General features: G+C 54.4%; 1 protein-coding gene across 1 annotated transcript; it reads left to right on the top strand.

Annotated features, from left to right (window-relative positions):
* Positions 1–533: 533 nt before the first annotated feature.
* On the top strand, positions 534–5406 carry LOC123585917 (ETS translocation variant 3-like protein). The gene is made up of 5 exons (XM_045454649.1): positions 534–1304; positions 1421–1658; positions 1834–2020; positions 2350–2470; positions 4824–5406. The coding sequence occupies exons 1-5, from the start codon at positions 1247–1249 to the stop codon at positions 5300–5302; spliced, it is 1083 nt and encodes a 360-aa protein (XP_045310605.1). The 5' UTR covers positions 534–1246; the 3' UTR covers positions 5303–5406.
* The last annotated feature ends 14003 nt before the right edge of the window (positions 5407–19409 follow it).

Genomic DNA, 19409 nt, shown 5'->3' with positions numbered 1-19409 from the left:
GACAGCGGGTTCTAAGTCTCAAGACGACACGGCGTAGGAGCGGGGGCCGTGTGCGAGGGGTGGAGGTGTGGCCGCTGAGCCCGTGTGTCGGGTGGCTTTCCCTCTGTGAGCCTCGTCTGGAAAGTGAGGAGGCCACTCCAGGCAAGCCCTCACATGCCCTCCAGACCTGCCGGCCTAGTAAGTTCTGGCTGACAGCAGGGCTCACCCCATCCCGACTTCCCCCCTCCCCCCAAGACGAAGCCCGGAGCCAGGTCCTGTAAGCCTCGCCACAGGGTCCTGACCTCACACGTGACGCCTAGCCTGGAGCGGGGCCCACACCCTGCATCTCCCCCAGGCCCTGTGGGCGCTCCGCCTCTGGGGTCATCTTCCCTCGGGGACGGGAAGCCAGCCCTCGGCCCGGCCTCAGCTCCATCTGGAAGGTCTGGGACAGGGACGGGTGCTCTCCTCCCGTGGCCCGCATCAGGGAGCTCACCCCCGAGTCCTCTCCCCATCTGGGCCACGCTGGGAACCAGCAAGACCCCTCCTTCCGGGGCCGGGGCCGGGGTTCAGTAACTCCACGGATATTTACACAGTAGCTGGAGCCCAGGGCCCGTGCTGGGCTGGCCTGTGAACAAGACAGCCGGGGCCCCTGACGGCGGGGAGCCACCACTCGGAGGCGAAGACAGACACAAGCACACAGACCCCGTCGACAGCCTCATTCCCACGCGCGGACTCCACCGCCAGGCACCTGCGTCGCGCCAGGCGTCTGCTGGGCCAGAGGCTCGCTGGGGACAGAGCAGGGAGCGCGCGCCCCCTGCTCGCCCGACGCCTGCAGCGGGTCCGGCTCCGTAAAGGTGTGGGTGCGCGTATCTTCCGCCTGCCCCCGCTCGAGGTTCACGAGGAGCCCACGATTAATTACATTTTCTCTGGTCTTCTCTTGGGGAAAGCTCCAATCCTATTAAAGCCCTAAGAGGAGAGCGCGTCCTGTCTAAATCCCCCAGCGGGGGCAGGATATAGGACCCTCTGCCCTCCTCTGCATCCATATAAGTGGTCCCAGCCCCGGGTCTGCCCCTGGCCGGGGAGGACGTCCCCAGAGGAGGCCGGGCCCTGCCTTCCGTGCCTGCCACCTGGTCCCCTGCCTCAGGGCCCCTCGTCCTTGTCACCCTCCTCTCTGTCCTCTTTTCTTTCCCTCATTCTTCGCCTCCCTCCTAAGCAGTGACCGGCTCCCCCAGGCCCAGACGCGGCCCTCGCGGCCCCAGAGGCGACCATGCACTGCGGCTGCGGGGCCCAGGGCGTCCCTGTGGCGGGCAGCTCCTGGATCTCAGGTGAGCCTCTGCCAGGCCGCCCGCCCTTCGAGGCCCAGCCGCGGAGGGGCGGCCCCGGGGGGCGGAGTTGCCCCCCTCCCCCCGCAGCGCTGTGGCACTCACGCCCCTCCCCCCAGGCTTGGCCTTCCCGGACTGGGCCTACAAAGCCGAGTCGTCCCCAGGCTCCCGGCAGATCCAGCTGTGGCACTTCATCCTGGAGCTGCTGCAGAAGGAAGAGTTCCGCCACGTCATCGCCTGGCAGCAGGGGGAGTACGGCGAGTTTGTCATCAAGGACCCGGACGAGGTGGCCCGCCTCTGGGGCCGCAGGAAGTGCAAACCACAGATGAATTACGACAAGCTGAGCCGGGCCCTCAGGTGGGAAGGGGCGGCCAGGCGGCCAGAGAGGTCAGGGCTCAAAGACGGGGCTGTGGGTGCTGGCAGCCCCGCCCCCCCCCCAGGCTGGTGGGGTGCCCCGGGGCTCCCCAGGCTTGCCGGCCGGGGGAGGGGCGTGGCCGGCCCAACTGTGCGTTCTCAACCTCGGAATCCGCAGGTATTACTACAACAAGAGGATCCTGCACAAGACCAAAGGCAAAAGGTTCACGTACAAGTTCAACTTCAGCAAGCTGATTGTCGTCAACTACCCTCTGTGGGAGGTGCGGGCACCACCTTGCCCCCTGCTGCTGGGGGCCCCTGCCCTGTTTCGGCCAGCGCTGGTGCCCATGGGCACGCACGGCGAGGTAGGCACGGAGGCGGCCCCCCCTCCCCTCCGCCCAGGAGGACCCCAGCCCTCCTCTCTGCCTCGGGGGCCCCGGCAGTGGCCAGTGGTCTTCTCCCACTGCTTTCTGGTCCCCCAGAGCCCCGGCGGGGGGGGGGGGGGGCATCACCGTGAAACACCTTCAGGGGGCGCAGCCTGCGCCTGGGGGCGAGGGTGGTTCCTGCAGGACCCCTCCAGCGGGAGGACCCCAGGGAAGGGGGCGGGGTCTCAGGGAGGAGCCTGGGCATGAACCGGGGAACACAGGCCGCCGGCCAGCCCACGCCACCCTCACTCCTGCTTCTCCCTCCCCAGCTCCTGCACAGCGCGCTGCTCGCCCGTTGGGCCACAGTGGAGCAGCTGGCCGGGCAGCGGACCCCCCGAGGGCCGCCAGAGGCCTCTGAGGATAAGAAGGGGAGCGGCAGCAGTGCCCCCCGTGAGTGCTCGGGCCCGGGGAGGGCCCAGGGGATTGCAAGTGGGACCCTCCTGGCTGAGCCCATGGGCCAGAGGCTTGAGACGGGGACAATAAAGTCATTCATTCATTCAACAAACTGAGCCCCAGCTATTCCCTAGGTGTGGGGGCTCAGAGGGGCTGGACGGCCCTCAAGATGCTCAGAGAATGGAGGGAGTAGAGGAGGGACAGTCAGCGAGTGGTGTGGAGAGACTCAGGGAAGCGCCAGGCGCTACGGGAATGCAGAGATGAGCGGGCATCCCGGAGGAGGAGGCCCCTGCCCCCGGTGAGGCAGGTGCAGAAAGTGCCCAGGCAGAGGGAATGGTGTGTGCAAGGCAGGGAGTTGTCAGCAAGAGTAGCTGCACTGAGGGACCCAGTGAGTGGCCGTGGTCAGAGAGTGAGGGGTGGAGCTGGGTTGGAGGGGGCGTGTGGCGGGTACCGGCAGGCTTGGGAGGACCATCTAGGCAGAGGATGACGGGACCAGAACGAAGCACGGGCGGCAGGTGGAGAAGGAGGCTCTGCACAAGGAGGAGGGAGAAGAGCACGGCAAGCAGAGACAAACAGTGTGTGCAAAGGCCCTGGGGCAGGAAAGAGGGACTAGGAAAGGCCAGCGTGGCAGCACTGGCGATCCCAGGGGGAGTCGGTGGAAATGTAGGCAGAGGTCAGCTCTCCCAGGGCTGTAAACAGCGAAGTGACAAAACCAGACTGTCCGTGAGGAAGATCACGGACGCGCCTGAGCAGCCTGAGGCTTCACACAGACAGCTCAGACCTGCCCCTCCTCTCCGGGCGACTTCACGGGAGAGAGACCCCGGGCCTTAGCCTTGTCCCCAGAGCCAGGCACCTCTGGGCCCCAGGGTGCAGCCGAGGCTGTGGGCGAGGGTGGCCCAGGGCCTGCTGGGACCCGCTCGGCCACCGGTCTGGCCCCTGGAGAGAGACAGCGCCTGCACGGCACCCCTGTGCTCCTACCCCCACCCCCCTCCTGGCTCCAGAAGTGCCCCGCACGGAGCTTTCTCTTTGGGGAACCGCGAGGGGGAAACAGCGTGTCCCCGGCGAGCCCCAGCTTGGAGTGGGCCGTCTGCACCTCCCTGCCCTCTGTGGGGACACACACACACACACACACACACACACACACACGAGCTGCCTGGCTGAAGTCATCTGAAGGCTGTGCAGGCCCCTCACCCCACCTCCCCTCCGGGCACTGGTGCCAAGAGAGGATGCTTCTGGGTGGAAAAGTAGCCAGGCCTGCGAACCGGAGGCAGAGGCTGTAGGCCCGGTGCTGGGGGGCGGGGGGGGGGGGGGCGGACACTCAGACCATCTCCTTCACCTGCTCCTCAGCCCCCATCTGATGTCCGAGGGCGGACGCAGCCCCAGACCCAGGGAGAAGGGCAGTGACCCCGGGGGACGGCTCGGGGTCACCTTTGCCTCATGCAGGACCCTGTTCACTGGTTTCCCTTCGTGGGTCCGACTTCAGAAACATCGTTCCTTCTGAATACGGTGGGCGTGTTAAATAATAACTAATTCGCCTTTCCGGTTTTCATTCACTACAGCCCCACCGATGTGATGACATTACTCTTGTAGTTCGATGATGTGGCCTTGCTAAGAGAGGACTCGAGGGGTCGGAGTTGGGCTTTTGGAAATAAGGACAGTGCCGGGAGGTTGCGCTAGTCGCCCCGAGCCCCGGCCCCCGCCCGGGGTTTTGGGCGCCGGGTTGCAGGATGTCCGCAGGGCCGGAGGATCTGGAAGGAGGGGCGGAGGGAAGGATCCTGGGGGAGCAGACCAGGGCCCAGCCGGCCGAGAAGGCGAGGCCGGGCCCCCCACGCGCTGGCCTCCCACTTGACCTTCGCCAGCAGAGGGGCCTGTACAGATGAGGAGACCGGGGCCTGGATTTCAGGGACAAGCTTGGGGCCACAGGCTAGAGCCAGAGCCCTGCGCTACAGAGAGTGCGGACAGGACTCACTGAGTTGCAGCAGTGTCCTCACCCAGTCACCCCACACGCTCGTCCTGAGCTCTTAGGAGGCACCAGGCGAGTCCAGGGGACGGCGATACAGGCGCGGTGCCGGTGCGCACAGAGCCGGGGGTGCAGACATTCTGGGGGTAACCACGCTCATCGGGCCAAGGGCCCAGGAGGAGAGGGGCGGGAGCCACAAGGGGGACCCCCAGGCTGACCTGTCTCGCCCCCAGGGAATAGACCCGAAGCAAAGGAAACAGGATGGGGCACAGCAGGGAAAGGAAGTTTCCAGCAAGAGGAAAAGGAAATAGGAAGTAGGTGGAGAAGGGAGATCCCTCCTGACCCTCCCTCCCTCTCTCTCTCTGTCTCTCTGTCTCTCTCTCTCCCCAGGCCTTGGCTCTCTCCCAGCCCCCTGCCAGCTTGGCCCTTGCTGCCTTCTGGGGAGCCCCCGAGAGGAGCTGCTGGGTCTGGCCTCCTTGGCCCCTCCTCTCCTGCCTTCCCTCCCTTCCGACTGGACCCGCCTCTCAGGGCCCTTCCTGCCCCCTGTCCCCCCAGAGCGGCTGATCCCGGGGACCTCCAAGCCAGACACCCTGCTGCCGGGGCCCGGCTGCCCCCCAGCGACCCACCACTTTCCGGGGCTCCCCCTGTTGGCTGGGCTGGGACAGGGGGCCGGCGAGAGGATCCGGCTTTTGCCCCTGAGGCCCCCGGGGCTGGAGGTAAAGCCCTATCCCATGATGGGGGCAAAGGGACGCCTGGACCCCAGGGAGGGCTTCTCCTCAGAGATACACAGACCCAAAGTCGGGGACGAAAGCCCCGTGTCCCCCCATCTGGAGAACTTCGAGGCAGTGTGGCCCTTGGATCCTCCTTAACTGGGGAGAAGAGGGGAAGCGGGGGGTCCCCCAAAGTCCATGCCTCCTCCCGTGTATTTCCTTTCTGGCTTTGCACCTTCCCTGGCCTGGAAACAGGTTTCAATTGCAAGAGGCTTTGAAGGGGAGGAGTTGGACAAAAGGGGGTGGGGGGCCTGCCGGGGGGTGGGGGGACTGAGGCAGGGTGACCCTCCCCTCCCCTCCCACCAAATTATGAATCAGATTAAGGAGGCATCCTTAACCTCAGCTGTCCTCAAAGGAGAGGAGCGTACGGATTCTGTCGCTTGAGCGCCCCCAGCCCCACCTGCCCACATGACGGAGAAAGCGAGCATCTGGGGAGCCCCTGCCCCCTCATCCGGGCTGAGGCCCCCGTCTCTCTCCTGCTCCTCCCTGCGCTTCGTCCTCGGCCCTCTGGTCTCTGTGACCCTGGGAGCTCCTGTCCTGCGCGGGCACTTCCTACAAGCCACCGTTTCCCCAAGACACCAGGCAGTGGGGCAGGGAGGACCCGGCCTCCTCAGCTCTGTAATTCTCCCCGCGAATAAAACACCCTTGGCCAACCACACTCGGCTGACCGTCCCACTGCGTCCCCGCCGCCCTCAGCTGCTGTGGGGCTACACGTCACCCCAGGCTCTCGCGGGAGGGGGGGCAGGGGACAGGGTGCTGCCATCATCCCCCAGAGAGAGAGGCTGGCAGACGACGTGGTCTGGAGCCACCTGTGCCGCGTGGGGACCAGCCTCAAGGACAGAACCCGAGCAGAGCGGGGCCTGCCGTGGACCCGTGAGCAGAGCCGAGGGGGCAGCGGGTGAAGGGGGCCCTTCGTCTGTCCCCAGCCCTCAGAATGACCAGAGGAGCTGAGGAAGCATGGGGCAGCCAGGGGAGGGGGCCGTGTGAGGGAGGGGCTTTTGCTCAATGAAGGAAAAGCCAACAGGGCAGAATGTTCCAGGAGCCAAGACGAGTGAACCGCATCGCTCTCCTGTCTCTGGGCCACCGATTACAGGTTTAGGACTCGTCTCCACTTCCTGTCTAGGATATGAGGAGGCACAGGGGTCCCCGTGTGTGTGTGTGTGTGTGTGTGTGTGCGCGCGTGTGTGTCTGCCCTGGGCTTGGGGGTGTGCGCATTTTGCTTTCTGCCACCCGCTGTCCTTCCTTGCGGCAGATGCCTGGTGGCCTCCAACGAATGGGGGAGGAGAGGCCCAGAGCAGGGCGGGGCCGGGCCCTCACCCCGGGGAACCCTGGATACAGGCCCGGGGGTCTCCCTCCCAGGAGCTATCGGGGGGTCCGTGAAAACCCGCTTCTCACTTGCTCCCAAGGCGCAGGCCGATCCCCAGCCCAGCGGGAAGGAGGAACCACCAGCCCCGGGCCTGCCCCTCACCCTGCCCGGTTTGGGAGACAAACCAGGTCTCCTCTGGCACAAGGAACCGGCTGGCACTGTCATGGGGCCTGGGCCCTGTTCAGAGAGGCCAACCCCCGCCCCCCACGCCCCGCCTCGACAGGGTCCCGTACCGAGGACCCCATGTACCCTCTGCAGGGCACATGGTGGGTGAACCCGGGACACGGCCACAGCGGGTCCAGGGACATAAACTCCCAGGGCGCGTGTCCTGCTCTGCTCTGCAATAACCATTTTCTCAACCTTGGCAGTGCGGACATTTGGGGCTGCCTCGTCTTCCCTTCTGGGAGCTGTCCTGTGCGTTCCAGGATGCTTAGGACATCCCCGGCCTCCAGCGGCACCCGCCCCCAGCAGACGCAGTGAACTGTCCCCAGGGGGAGGAAACCGTCCCTGGTTGAGGGTGGCTTCAGTAAGTCCAGATGTTCTGGCAAAGCTGGGCCCTGCGCGGGGCCAGCACAGGAAGTACGAGGGTTCCATGGTGCGAGAGCGCCCTCTGGTGGCCAGGGCCTCCACCGACGCCCGGCGTGGGGGGAGGACTCGGTGTGAGGTGACGGGCACCTTGGGGTCTTCTCAGATTAGGGATTCGCAATTTCACATTGTGAAACCCTCCCACTTCAGACCCCCTTGGCTGATCACGGAGGAGCCCCCAAAGGCTCCACAGGCCTCATGTGACAGCCGACAGCAGGTGAGCAGCTCCTTTGGGACAGTCGAGTGCAGCCATCAACCCTGGACCTCACGCTCCCTGGCCGCCTGTGGCCGCAAGGGCAGAGAGTGGATACTCGGCCCTCCTCCAGCAGCAGCGGGAACCAGGACGAGACGCGCAAAGTCAGTGCACCAACCATCCTTCCTCCTGGACGCTCCGTCGCACCAAAAACAGGGACACTCGTGGGTTCGGGCAGGCTGAGGAATCACATACCCGAGCTTCACGAAGGCTTGACTGTCGGGAGCCGGAAGGGACCTTTGCGATCACGGCCCACAGAGAGAGGAAGACACCTGCCCCGAGTCACACGTGTGGAGGGGCCACGTGTAAAACCGAAGTCCCCCAGGTATCAGGGACTGTTCATCCCACCTCACCACAATCAGGTGGACTGAGAGCTTAAGACGCCCCCGAATCCCTTAGAAACGAGAGTGTATTACCTACGGAGAAGGAAATTTTACGTCGTTCCTGCGTGATTTTTACTATGGCCACGGTGGGATTCGACAACAAAAGCGAGTCATTTGCTGCCCTGAGTTGTCAGTGGCGGTGAGGTCCTTCCCTCCCCTCCCCTCTTCGTCCCTACTGAGGACCCTGCCCAAGAGCGGGGGTCAACGTTCAAGCACCGCGGGTGTTACGTGCACACACACGTGTGCGCGCTCACACATACGCACACGTACGTACGTAACTCAACAAACGCTTCTTAAACACCTGCTACGCGCCAAGCACCGTGCTGCCTGGGGCTCGGGTTACCGCCCTTGAGATACTTTCCTCTGTGAGGTCGGAGCCCCGGACGCCAGGGGGGAGCCGAGAAAGGAGGAGGGTCTTCGGGTGAACCGGGGAGGGGACGGGGCCTTGGCAGTCACTGCGGGAGCTCCGAGTGTGGCGTGCCTGAGGGGCAAGCTTCTTCCTAATGTTCAACACCTAATTTAAAGATCAACTTTGTGGGGCGCCCGGGGCACTCAGTCGGTTAAGCGTCCGACTTCGGCTCAGGTCATGATCTCGCGGTCGGTGAGTTCGAGCCCTGCGTCGGGCTCTGTGCTGACAGCTCGGAGCCTGGAGCCTGTTTTGGATTCTGTGCCTCCCTCTCTCTCTGACCCTCCCCCGTTCATGCTCTGTCTCTCTCTGTCTCAAAAATAAATGAACGTTAAAAAAATTTTTTTTAAATACCTAAAAGTAAATCTTAAAGCATTTCTCTTTTTTTTTTAATGACTTTTTTTTTAGTTATTTACTTATTTCGAGGAAGGGAACGAGCAGGGGAGGGGCAGAGAGAGAATCCCAAGCAGGTGCCACAATGCCAGCGCACAGCCCAATGCGGGGGCTCGAACCCACAAACGGTGAGCTCGCGACCTGAGCCAAGATCAAGGGCTGGCGGCTTAACCCGCTGAGCCACCCGGGCGCCCCAGGAGGCGTTTCTAATCCCCGCACACAGTCAGGCAACATGTGCCAACGGCTTGTAAAGTCATCAAAACACATCCCAAGTCCGTGATCGCTTTTCTGCATGTTACTTCATAAACAGCTCACCAGGCACTCGAAGCCCACGTTGGCCCGCTCGCCACGGCCGACCGTTGGGTCACGCGGCCACAGCGTGTATTTAAGCATTAGCCTTTCCGTGGCCTTCTAGGTTGTTCCTCTTTCTTTGCTTTGTAAATACAATGGTTTCAAAACCTTTGTCCCAAGTTGCCTTGTTTTTTTTCTTTTTTGACTTAATTCCTCGAGATACCTCCTCAGGAATGAAATTACTGACTCAAAAACCATGACGTTTGAATGGCTTTAGATGCACATTGCCCAACCGTCCTCAGGAAGGGTTGTAATAGTTTTGAAAGCCACGTCTCCGCACCACTCGCTAGGAACCGTGCCGTGTCTGGCGCGAGGCCTACGGCAGCTGGCGGGGGGCGGGGGGATGGTCATCACGCTTCCCGGATGAGAACATCAGGTGTAGACGGGCCAGCCAGCTCAGGGCCGAGCCGGGGTGCACTTGGCAGCGGGCTCCACGGCCCGTAGCCCCCCCCCCCCCCACCCAGGCCAGAGAGTGTCAACTCAACTGCAAAGGACGAGCTCGCCCCGACGGGGCCCACCCGTCTCAGTGAGAGAAGTCTGTTCCATCTCGTCTTCGGTCAGTCTTCAGTCAACGGTGAGGGCAATCGAACATTTGACCGCTGTCTTGCTGTTTTTAATCTGTACGAATACAATATCTAAAAGACGCTTTAGGGGCGCCCGGCTGGCTCTGTCGGTGGAGCGTTGGACTCTTGATCTCCGGGTTGTGTGAGCCCCACACTGGGTGTGGAGATGACTTAAGAATAAAATCTTTTGGGGGGCGCTTGGTGTGGCTCAGTCGGTTAAGTGTCCTACTTCGGCCTAGGTCATGATCTCGCCATTCCTGAGTTTGAGCCCCGAGTCAGGCTCTGTGGGGACAGCTCGGCTGTGTTCTGCTCCTCCCCCGCTCATGCTCTCTCCCTCTCCGTCTCAAAAATGAATGAAACATTAAAAATTAAAAAAAAAAAAACTCAAATAAAATAAAATCTTCTAAGGGATGCCTGGGTGGCTCAGTCGGTTAAGGGTCTGACTTCGGCTCAGGTCACCATCTCCCAGTTCGTGAGTTCGAGCCCCGCGTGCGGCTCTGTGCTGCCGGCTCAGAGCTTGGAGCTGCTCCCTCTCTCTCTGCCCCTCCCCCAATTGTGCTCTCTCACTCGGGCTCTCTCTTTCTGGCTCAAAAATGAATAAACATTAAAAAATTAAAACAATAAAAAATTAAATAAAAAATTAAAATATAAAAAGAAGCCCTCCCTTTGTGGGGGCCGAGAGCTGTCGTTTCCATTTGAAATGTTAACACAATAGCAACTGGGTACTCTTTGTTTTTCTTTCAGGGCCCTGTGCTTCTGGCCTCGGCCCCTGGGTCCTGCGGTTGGGCCAGAGGTTTTGCCTCCCAGCAGGTGAGCCCCAAACAGCCCACCGCCGGGAACCTCGAAAGGAAGCCGGCAGGGGGTGGGGGGCGGGGGTGGGTAGCAGCCCAGCCATCCCAGGTCCCCAGGCATCGGGCGTGCTGAGTCACCAGAACAGCAAAGCCGGCGTATCAAGGCCTGTGCGGTCCATCCCGTCCCATTCACCCCTACTCCCCTGCTGAGGGCTGATGGAGAGACCCCTGCGCCTGCAGGGACCCCGGCCCACCTCACCTCTCCGGGAGTTCCCAGGCCTGCGGCAGTGGCTCCCTAAATCCTCCCTCTCTCCCATCCCACCCAGTCGTCCTCCGTCCTTCCTGCCAGACCCTCCCTTCCCTTCCCTTCCCGCGGACTCTTTCCCCCAGTCTCCCCAGCGACGCGGCTCCCCCCACCTCCCCGCCACCTTCACGGCCAGGCAGTACCGTCCCTTTTGGCAAATCTACTCAGGGACGGGGCCACGCCTGAGAAGCACGCAGCTGAGGAGTCCACGGCTGTGTCCAGAAAGGGGTGGGGCTGTGTTTTTTCCGTGACTTCCATATTCCATTGCAACCAGTGATCACACTTTGGTCCTTATCTTGTTCAGCCTCTCCCTGCATCCACCACCCTTGACGACTTTTATTCCATTAGTTGCCAAGATCGACCCCTCCCCAGGTCTCCCTCCCATCCCTAAGATGTTCCTTTTCTTTTAAAAAAATTGTTTTTAATGTTTATTTTTAAGAGACAGAGAAACAGAGCAGGAGCAGGGGAGGGACAGAGAGAGAAGGAGACACAGAATCCGAAGCAGGATCCAGGCTCTGAGCCGTCGGCACAGAGCCTGATGCGGGGCTCGAACTCGCGGACCGCGAGATCGTGACCTGAGCCGAAGTCGGACGCTTAACCAACTGAGCCACCCAGGCGCCCCAGTAAGATGTTCCTTTTCAAACTCCATTCTGGGGTCCCCTATACACGCCCACCTCCAGGGCTCTCCACGGACCCCGCCACAGTCCTGCTAAACCTGCCCTTGATTCCTGGGTGGTTTCAGTTCTGTCCCGTCTCCCCGCCTTGGCTGCCACCTAAATGCTGACCATGCCCACGTCTGCACAGCCAGCCATACCTCTGACCCGAGCTCCAGGCTCATCGGTCCGCCTGCCCACTGCCTGGATGTCCCACAGGCACCTCGAATGTGTCATGTCCCAAGTGGAGCTCTCTGTCCCAATATCCAGGGCTGCCTCTCACGCCCCTTGCCTTTCTGTTTCTTGCTTTAGTTAACAGCACCACAAAATATCCACTTACACCCAGGGAGGAGCTCGGGGGTCAGGCTGTCCTGCCTTTCCCCTCACCTCCTACACCCTTTCAGTCATCAGATCCTACCAGTTTACCAGTTTTCCCTCCTAAACATGTCTCGAATCTATCCTTTTCTGGATGATCCTACGCTGACCTGGTTAGGCTCTGAGCAGCCCATAGAAAGGCCACCCTGCACATCCCATACATTTCTGTTCAAAATGCCGATCTGACCACATGACTTAAAACCCTTCTGTGGCTCTCCTGAAAGGAAAAAAAAAAAGTCCTCTGTGCCCCCAGTGATGGTAATTTATCTGTACAATAATGTCACTTAAAGAGACAGAGACATGGGAATGCAAACTGGTGCAGCCAGTTTGGAAAACAGGATCGAGGTTCCTCAAAAAACTAAAACTAGAACTACCCCACGACCCAGCAATTGCACTGCTAGGCATTTCTCCACGGGATACAGGTGGGCTGTTTCGAAGGGACACACGCACCCCCACGTTTACAGCAGCGCTGTCGACAACAGCCAAAGGACGGGAAGAGCCCAAATGTCCATCGATGGATGAGTGGATAAAGAAGATGTGATACACACACACACACACACACACACACACACACACACACACACTGGAGTATTACTCGGCAATCAAAAAGAATGAAATCTTGCCGTTTGCAGCTACGTGGATGGAACTGGAGGCTATGAGGCTAAGTGAAATTAGTCAGAGAAAGACAAAAATCCTAGGACTTCACTCATAGGAGGACTTTAAGAGACAAAACAGATGAACATAAGGGAAGGGAAAAAAATAATATAAAAACAGGGAGGGGGACAAAACAGAAGAGACTCATAAATATGGAGAACAAACTGAGGGTTACTGGAGGGGGTGTCGGGGGGGATGGGCTAAATGGGGGAGGGGCACTAAGGAATCTACTCCTGAAATCACTGTTGCACTATATGCTAATTTGGATGTAAATTAAAAAAAATAAAAAATAAAACAAGCTTTAAAAAAGAGAGACATACAGCTAGTTATAAATATATATTTATGGCACATCCAACTATAAAAGATCTGGCAATTTACCAATCAAGCAGAAACAAAATTAGCAAGCCAATACGTATTTTACTAATAACATTTTTTTAAGTTTAGTTTATTTTGAGAGAGGAAGAGAGTGCAAACAGGGGAGGGGGAAAGAGAGGAAGAGAGAGAGAGCGAGAATCTCAAACAGGCTCGGCACTATAAGCGTGGAGACTGACGCGGGGCTCAAACCCACCAACTGCGAGATCGTGACCTGAGCCGAAATCAAGAATCAGATGCCTAACTGCCTGAACTGCCCAGGCACTCCTTTATTTTACTAGTAACATTAATTTATTGCAACAGATGGTATTTACTGAAACCGATGACTGCACAAAGCGTGACCCTCCAGCGCAAGTTCCCCGGTGTTTGGCAGGCGTGTGACAACTCACCTCTGCCGCCACTCTCCGTTAGAACTTCTGCTAACCCCCTCTTCACGCCACCTGGAGGGAAGAACCAAGTCCTCTATTCTCTGTTCGGTGGCTGACACCATTAAAGCGGCGCTCCTCAGCACCAACTCATCATAAACACAAAGGCAAATGCAAACACTGAAACCAATTGGCAACTTAAGTCATAGAGCGCCTCCCGGATAATCCAAAACATGATTAGCTCATTTGTTTGTTATCTTATCACTAAAAGTAAGACCCAAAAGTTAACCTTCCCGCAGAAGTTTCATGGACTTTGGCTTGAAACCTACAGAACCGAGTCAGAGTTCCAGAAAGAGCCAAGAGCTCCCCACTGCACCCGACACAAACACTCAGAGCCACATCTGTAGCCATTCCCCGCCATCCACTTGACATCCCAGTGGAAACAAATTGCTTACGCCTCTGGGCTTTGCATGCCTCCTCATCCCCCTGACTGAAAGGCCCTGTTTTGCCCACTTCTGAAGCTAACTCCTCCTCATCTTTTAGAATTTCACTCAGAAGCTCATCCTGAACCCTCAGGCGGGATCCAACACGATTTGTCCGAGCTTGCCCCCGGACCAGGCAGCATGGAAACACGGCCACCAGACTGAACCCCAGGCTCCCTGCAGCAGTGGAGGGAAGCCCTCACCGTGGCTGAGCCGTACAGCTTGCCGCGATGATTGTTTGTGACCTTGGACGTGCCATTTCACCACCTAGGACCTCAGCTGCCCCATCTGCGACGCAGGAACAATACAGATAAACTGGCACGGGTGAAAAGTATAGGCAAACTCGATGCGGCCTGGGCTCGAAGCAAAATATTAGAAGCAACCCAATGTCCACAAATTACACAGATTAGGGCACATCCATAGAACAGAATCTCATGCACAGACAGAAAGAAAGAGGAAGCTCTCTGTGTACGGATGTGGAAACACCTCTGAGATTTGTATTGGGAGGGAGTAGGGACATAGCAGTGTCCGTGGGATGTTATCATTTGCCTGTGAAAGGGGGGAGGGAGTGCATATTCACATTTTCTTGCTTCCGCACTAAAATGTCCGGAAAGGTAGACAAGAACTAATCACAGAGGTTACCGTTGGCAAGAAGGAAGTGGGTGGGTGGAGGGCACAGGTGACAGATTTTTCACCGCACAGACTTTATGTTCATGATTTTAAAGTTTATTTCTTCATTTTGAGAGAGAGAGCACGTGGGGGATGGGCAGAGAGAGAGGGAGACAGAGTCCCAAGCAGGCTTCATGCGGTCAGCACAGAGCCCACATCGGGGCTCGATCCCACCAACCGCGAGATCGTGACCTGAGCCAAAACCTAGAGTCAGACGCCCCACCAACCGAGCCACCCAGGCGCCCCATGTTTATGATTTTTAAACTACAAGATTGTTATTTGTTATATAAAAAGTAAGGGAATTTAAGAGCAAATGGTAACATCGCTGCCATGGCCACATCTCGGGATCAAGTGGGGAAACCAAACAAAATCTGCAAAGCACGTGCCGTGGTCATAAAGCGTGGAGCGACGGCAGCATTTTTGTGGTGAAGTTACTACCCTCCGGGGTCACATGCCTGCCCTTCTCTATCCCTGCACCCCTCCCGCCACACTTACCGGGAGGACCAAGCTACCATGTGACAGAGGGACGTGGGGAGGCTGCAATTCAGGAAAGGACAGCTGGGCACATGATCTCGTGCCCGCTTGTATTATGGCGGGTCCCACGTGCAAACCCAACCCCCCAAGAGCCTTCCTCCCACCCTCCCTTCCCACAGCTCAGTCCCAGCCAGACCTTCTCGTGGGCCCCCGCACAATCGTGACCTTCCTGACTCAGTTGGACGTTCTCCCAGGAGCCTCAAGGCCGCCAAACAGCAGGTCCCCACAGAGATACTGGGTGCTGAGTCCTCAGATCCTGGGTGAGCTAGCTCAGGGTGAGTCACTTCGGATGGGCTTCCCGCCTCTTCTCCCTCTTGCTTCAAAGAAACTGGAAGGGTGAGGGCGCCTGGCTGGCTCAGAGCACATGACTCTTGATCTCAGGGTCATGAGTTTGAGCTCCATGTTGGGTGTAGAGATTACTTAAAACTTAAAAACAAAAAAAAAACAAAAAAAAAAACCAGAACTGGAAGGGAAGAATGCCAACATTGGCTTTTGGAGAGCAGGCAGGTGCCATGCAAATAACACCCCAGCAATGCCCACACGAAGGGTCTTCTGTGAAATTCTACACTGAGTCCTACTTGGTTCAAGGAATGGCCGGAAAGACCCTAATCATGAAATGATTACACACATGGATTTTGGTCATGTGTCTATTCATTCAACAAATATTTACTGAGTGCCTACTAAGTGCCAGGTGCTGGGCTAGATAATGGCATGCTGGTAAACAGGCTGTCCAAAAACAAAAATTAAAAGGCCCTGATTTTTTTTTTTGAGTAGGTTCCACACCCAATGGGGGGCTCGAAGTCATGACCTCAAGATCAAGAGTCACATGTTCCACCAAATGAGCCTGCCAGACACCCCAAAAAAAGCCCTGATTTAAAGCATCTGTCAACTACCATGGTGTGAATACTCCCACTATGGTCCATTATCAGCTGTAGGACGTCACTGAATGTGGAACTGGGAGGAGAGAGGCACAACTGGTTCTCGTCGGCACAGGCTGGCTGCAGCACGCCACCAGACGATGAACAAAACACACAGACTCTACCTTCATGAGCACGTGGCATAATTACTAACGTTTCCTGAGTGTTCTCGGTGCGCCAGATAATATTCTAGTAACTTCATCATTATAAACCGTTAAGTTGTCACGACAAACCCTATATGGCGAGTTTTATCATCGGATAACAGGAAACTGCACACATAATCTCGAAGTGGGAAGCCAACAGACAGGGTACTGGAATAAACTATCGACAACGGGGCAGGGGCAGGACATGATGACCAGGGCAGAATCTCTCCCCCCCTGGGTACCTTAATGAATAAGCCCAGGAGGGCCGCATGCTACCCTGTTCACCCATCCCGCTGGTTAAACCACTGAAATTTGGGGATTGTTATGCTAGCTAGAATCATCCTGGGACAAATATTTTCAGTTGGTGGCAAGTATTTGTTGTATTTGTCACACGGAGGACATCATTCCACGGCTTTCTGATTTCCATGGTTGAACGTTGAGAAGTCGGCTATCAGTATAAATGTTGTCACTTTTACAGACAGCGGGGTTTTTCTCTAATCCCTTAAAAACATCTTCCTGTGCAATGATTTTAATAGGCATCTCTAACATACAAAGAATAGGGGCGCCTAGGTGGTCCAGTCGGGTAAGCCTCTGGCTCTTGGTTTCAGCTCAGGTCCTGATCTCATGGTTCGTGGCATCGGGTTCTGGGTTGACAGCTTGGAGTCTGCTTAGGAGTCTCTCTCTCTCTCTCTCTCTCTCTCTCTCTCCCCCACTCTCTCTGCCCCTCCCCCACTCAGTGCTCTCTGTCTCTCTCAAAATAAGTAAATAAAAACATTAAAAATAAATAAATAAAATAAAACACAAGAGATAACTATTTTTAACATAACCACAATACCATTATCGTATCAATAGTATTAGCAACAGTATTACTAGTATATCACTCATCAATAATTCCTAATATCCAGTGATCTAATGTCTAAATTGACTCACAAACGCCATATGCTTTTTTAAACGTTTTAGCAATTTGTTTGAATCAGTATCCATAAGGCCCACATATTACGATTGCTTGGTATGATTTTTAAAAATCTCGTAATCTATAGGTTCCCCATACACACACACATAGAAACACACACACAAAATCTATATATAAGATATAGATTATATATATATATATATATATCTACACATATATATGTGTAGATATATATACTTTGATATATTTCATCAGTTTCTGTGGTTTTCCTCAAATAGATTTGGTATATACTTTGTTAGATTCACAACACTGACGGAACCAGCCAGCTGTCCCTATTTTGTTAGATTTATACTTAAGTATCTCCTTTTGGGGAGTGCTACTTGAAATGGTAATGTGTTTTTAATTTCAGATTTCACTAGTTCATCGCCAATATATAGAAAAGCAATTGACTTTTGCATATCAGCCTCATTTTCTGCAACTTTTCTCTAATCTCTTATTAAGTTACAGGAATTTTTTGTTGACTCTGATTTTCTACATAGATGATCATGTCATCTACAAAGTTTTATTTACCTCTTCCCAACCTGTATCCTTTTTACTTCTTTTTCTCATGTTATTACATTAGCTAGAATTTCCAGTATAATATTGAAAAGGAGTGGTGAGAGGAGACATCCTTGTCATGTTATTGATCTTAGTGGGAAAATTCCGAGTTTCTCACCAAAAGTATGATGTTAGCTATAGGATTTTTTTTTTTTTAATTTTTTTTTTCAACATTTATTTATTTTTGGGACAGAGAGAGACAGAGTATGAACGGGGGAGGGGCAGAGAGAGAGGGAGACACAGAATCGGAAACAGGCTCCAGGCTCTGAGCCATCAGCCCAGAGCCCGACGCGGGGCTCGAACTCCCGGACCGCGAGATCGTGACCTGGCTGAAGTCGGACGCTTAACCGACTGCGCCACCCAGGCGCCCCAGCTATAGGATTTTTGTAGATGTTCTTTTATGGAGTTGAGGAAGTTCTCTATTCCTAGATTGTTAAGAGGTTTTTTTTTTTTGTTTTTTTTTTTTATCATGAATGGTTGTTACATTCATGTCAAATGTTTTTTTCTACACCTATTGATATGATCATATAATTTTTCCTCTTTAGGCTGCTGATATGATGGATCACATTAATTGATTTTTGAATGTTGAATCAGACTACCATGCCTGATATAAATCCCACCTGGCTGCAGTGTATAATTCTTTCTATACATTGTTGAATTTGATTTGCTAACATTTTGTTGAGGATTTTTGTATTTATGTTTATGAAAGACATTGGTCTGTAGTTTCCTAATAATGTGTGTGGTCTTGTTATTAGGATAAGATTGGCCTCATAGAATGAGTTACAAAGTATTTCCTCTCCTTCTGTCTTCTGGAAAAGATTGAAGAGAATTGGTAATAAATTTTTTCATAAATGTTTGGTAAAATACCCGTCAGCAAATCTGTGCCCGGTGCTTCCTGTTCTTAAGGGTTATTAATTATTAGTTCAAAAACATTTTTTAAGATACAGGCCTATTCAGATTGCTTCTTTCTTCTTGTATGAGTTTTGGCAGACTGTGCTTTTGAAGGAGTTTGTCCATTTTATCTAAGTTGTCAAGTATGTGGGCATACAGCTGTTCATAATATTCCTTCGTTATCCTTTTAATGTCCATGGGTTCTGTAGTGATGCCCTTTTTTTATTTCTGATATTAGTAACTTGTGTTTTTCTTAGTTAGCCTGGCGAAGGGCTCATCAATTCTACTGAGCATCTCAAAGAACCAGATTTTGTTTTGTTTATTTTCTCTACTGATTTCCTATTTTCAATTTCATTGATTTCTGCTCTAATTTTTAGTATTTTTTATCTTTTGCTCACTTTTGGTTTAATTTGCTCTACTTTTCCTACTTTCCTAAGGAGGAAACTTAGATCATTGATTTTAGATCTTTCTTCTTTTCCAAAAAATGTATTCAATGCTATAAATTTCTCTTTAAGCACTGTTTTTACTGGATTCCACAAATGTTGATACACTGGGTTTTGTTTTTTTTTTTAATTTAATCAGAATATTTTAAAATTTAGCTTGAGATTTCTTCTTTGATCTGTTGTTTGGAAGTATACCATTACATTTCCAAGTATTTGGGGATTTCTAGCTATCTGTCAATTATTGATTTCTAATTTAATTTCATTGGGGTCTAAGAGCAAACACTGTATGATTTCTACCCTTTAAAAACTTGTTAAAGGGTGTCTTATGGCCCCGAATGGGGTCTACCTTGGTGAATGTCTCATGTGAGCTTGAGAAGAATGTGGTACCTGCTGTTGCTGGATGAAGGGGTCTGTAGATGTCCATTATATCCAGCTGATTGATGGTGCTGCTGAGTTCAAGTCTGTCCTTACTGATTTTATGCCTGCCGGATCTGTCCATTTGTGACAGAGGAAGGTTAAAGTCTCCAACTATAATACTGAATGAATATATTTCTCTTCACAGTTGCATCAGTTTTTGCCTTACATATTTTGATATTCTGTTTCAGATGCACACACATAGGATTGTCATGGCTTCTTGGAATATGGACTCCTTTATCATTACATAATGCCCCTCTTTATCTCTGATAACTTTCCTTGATCTGACGTCTGCTTTGTCTGAAATTAAGGTAGCCACTTCTACTTTTTTTTGAGTAGCATACCTCTTCCTGTCTTTTTTTTTTAACACAAAGATTGAGTTTGTAGTT

This window comes from Leopardus geoffroyi, chromosome C3 (assembly GCF_018350155.1).
Source record: "Leopardus geoffroyi isolate Oge1 chromosome C3, O.geoffroyi_Oge1_pat1.0, whole genome shotgun sequence".
Classification (NCBI taxonomy): domain Eukaryota; kingdom Metazoa; phylum Chordata; class Mammalia; order Carnivora; family Felidae; genus Leopardus; species Leopardus geoffroyi.
Note: the sequence above shows the minus strand (reverse complement) of the source record. Positions and strands in the feature narration are given on the sequence as shown.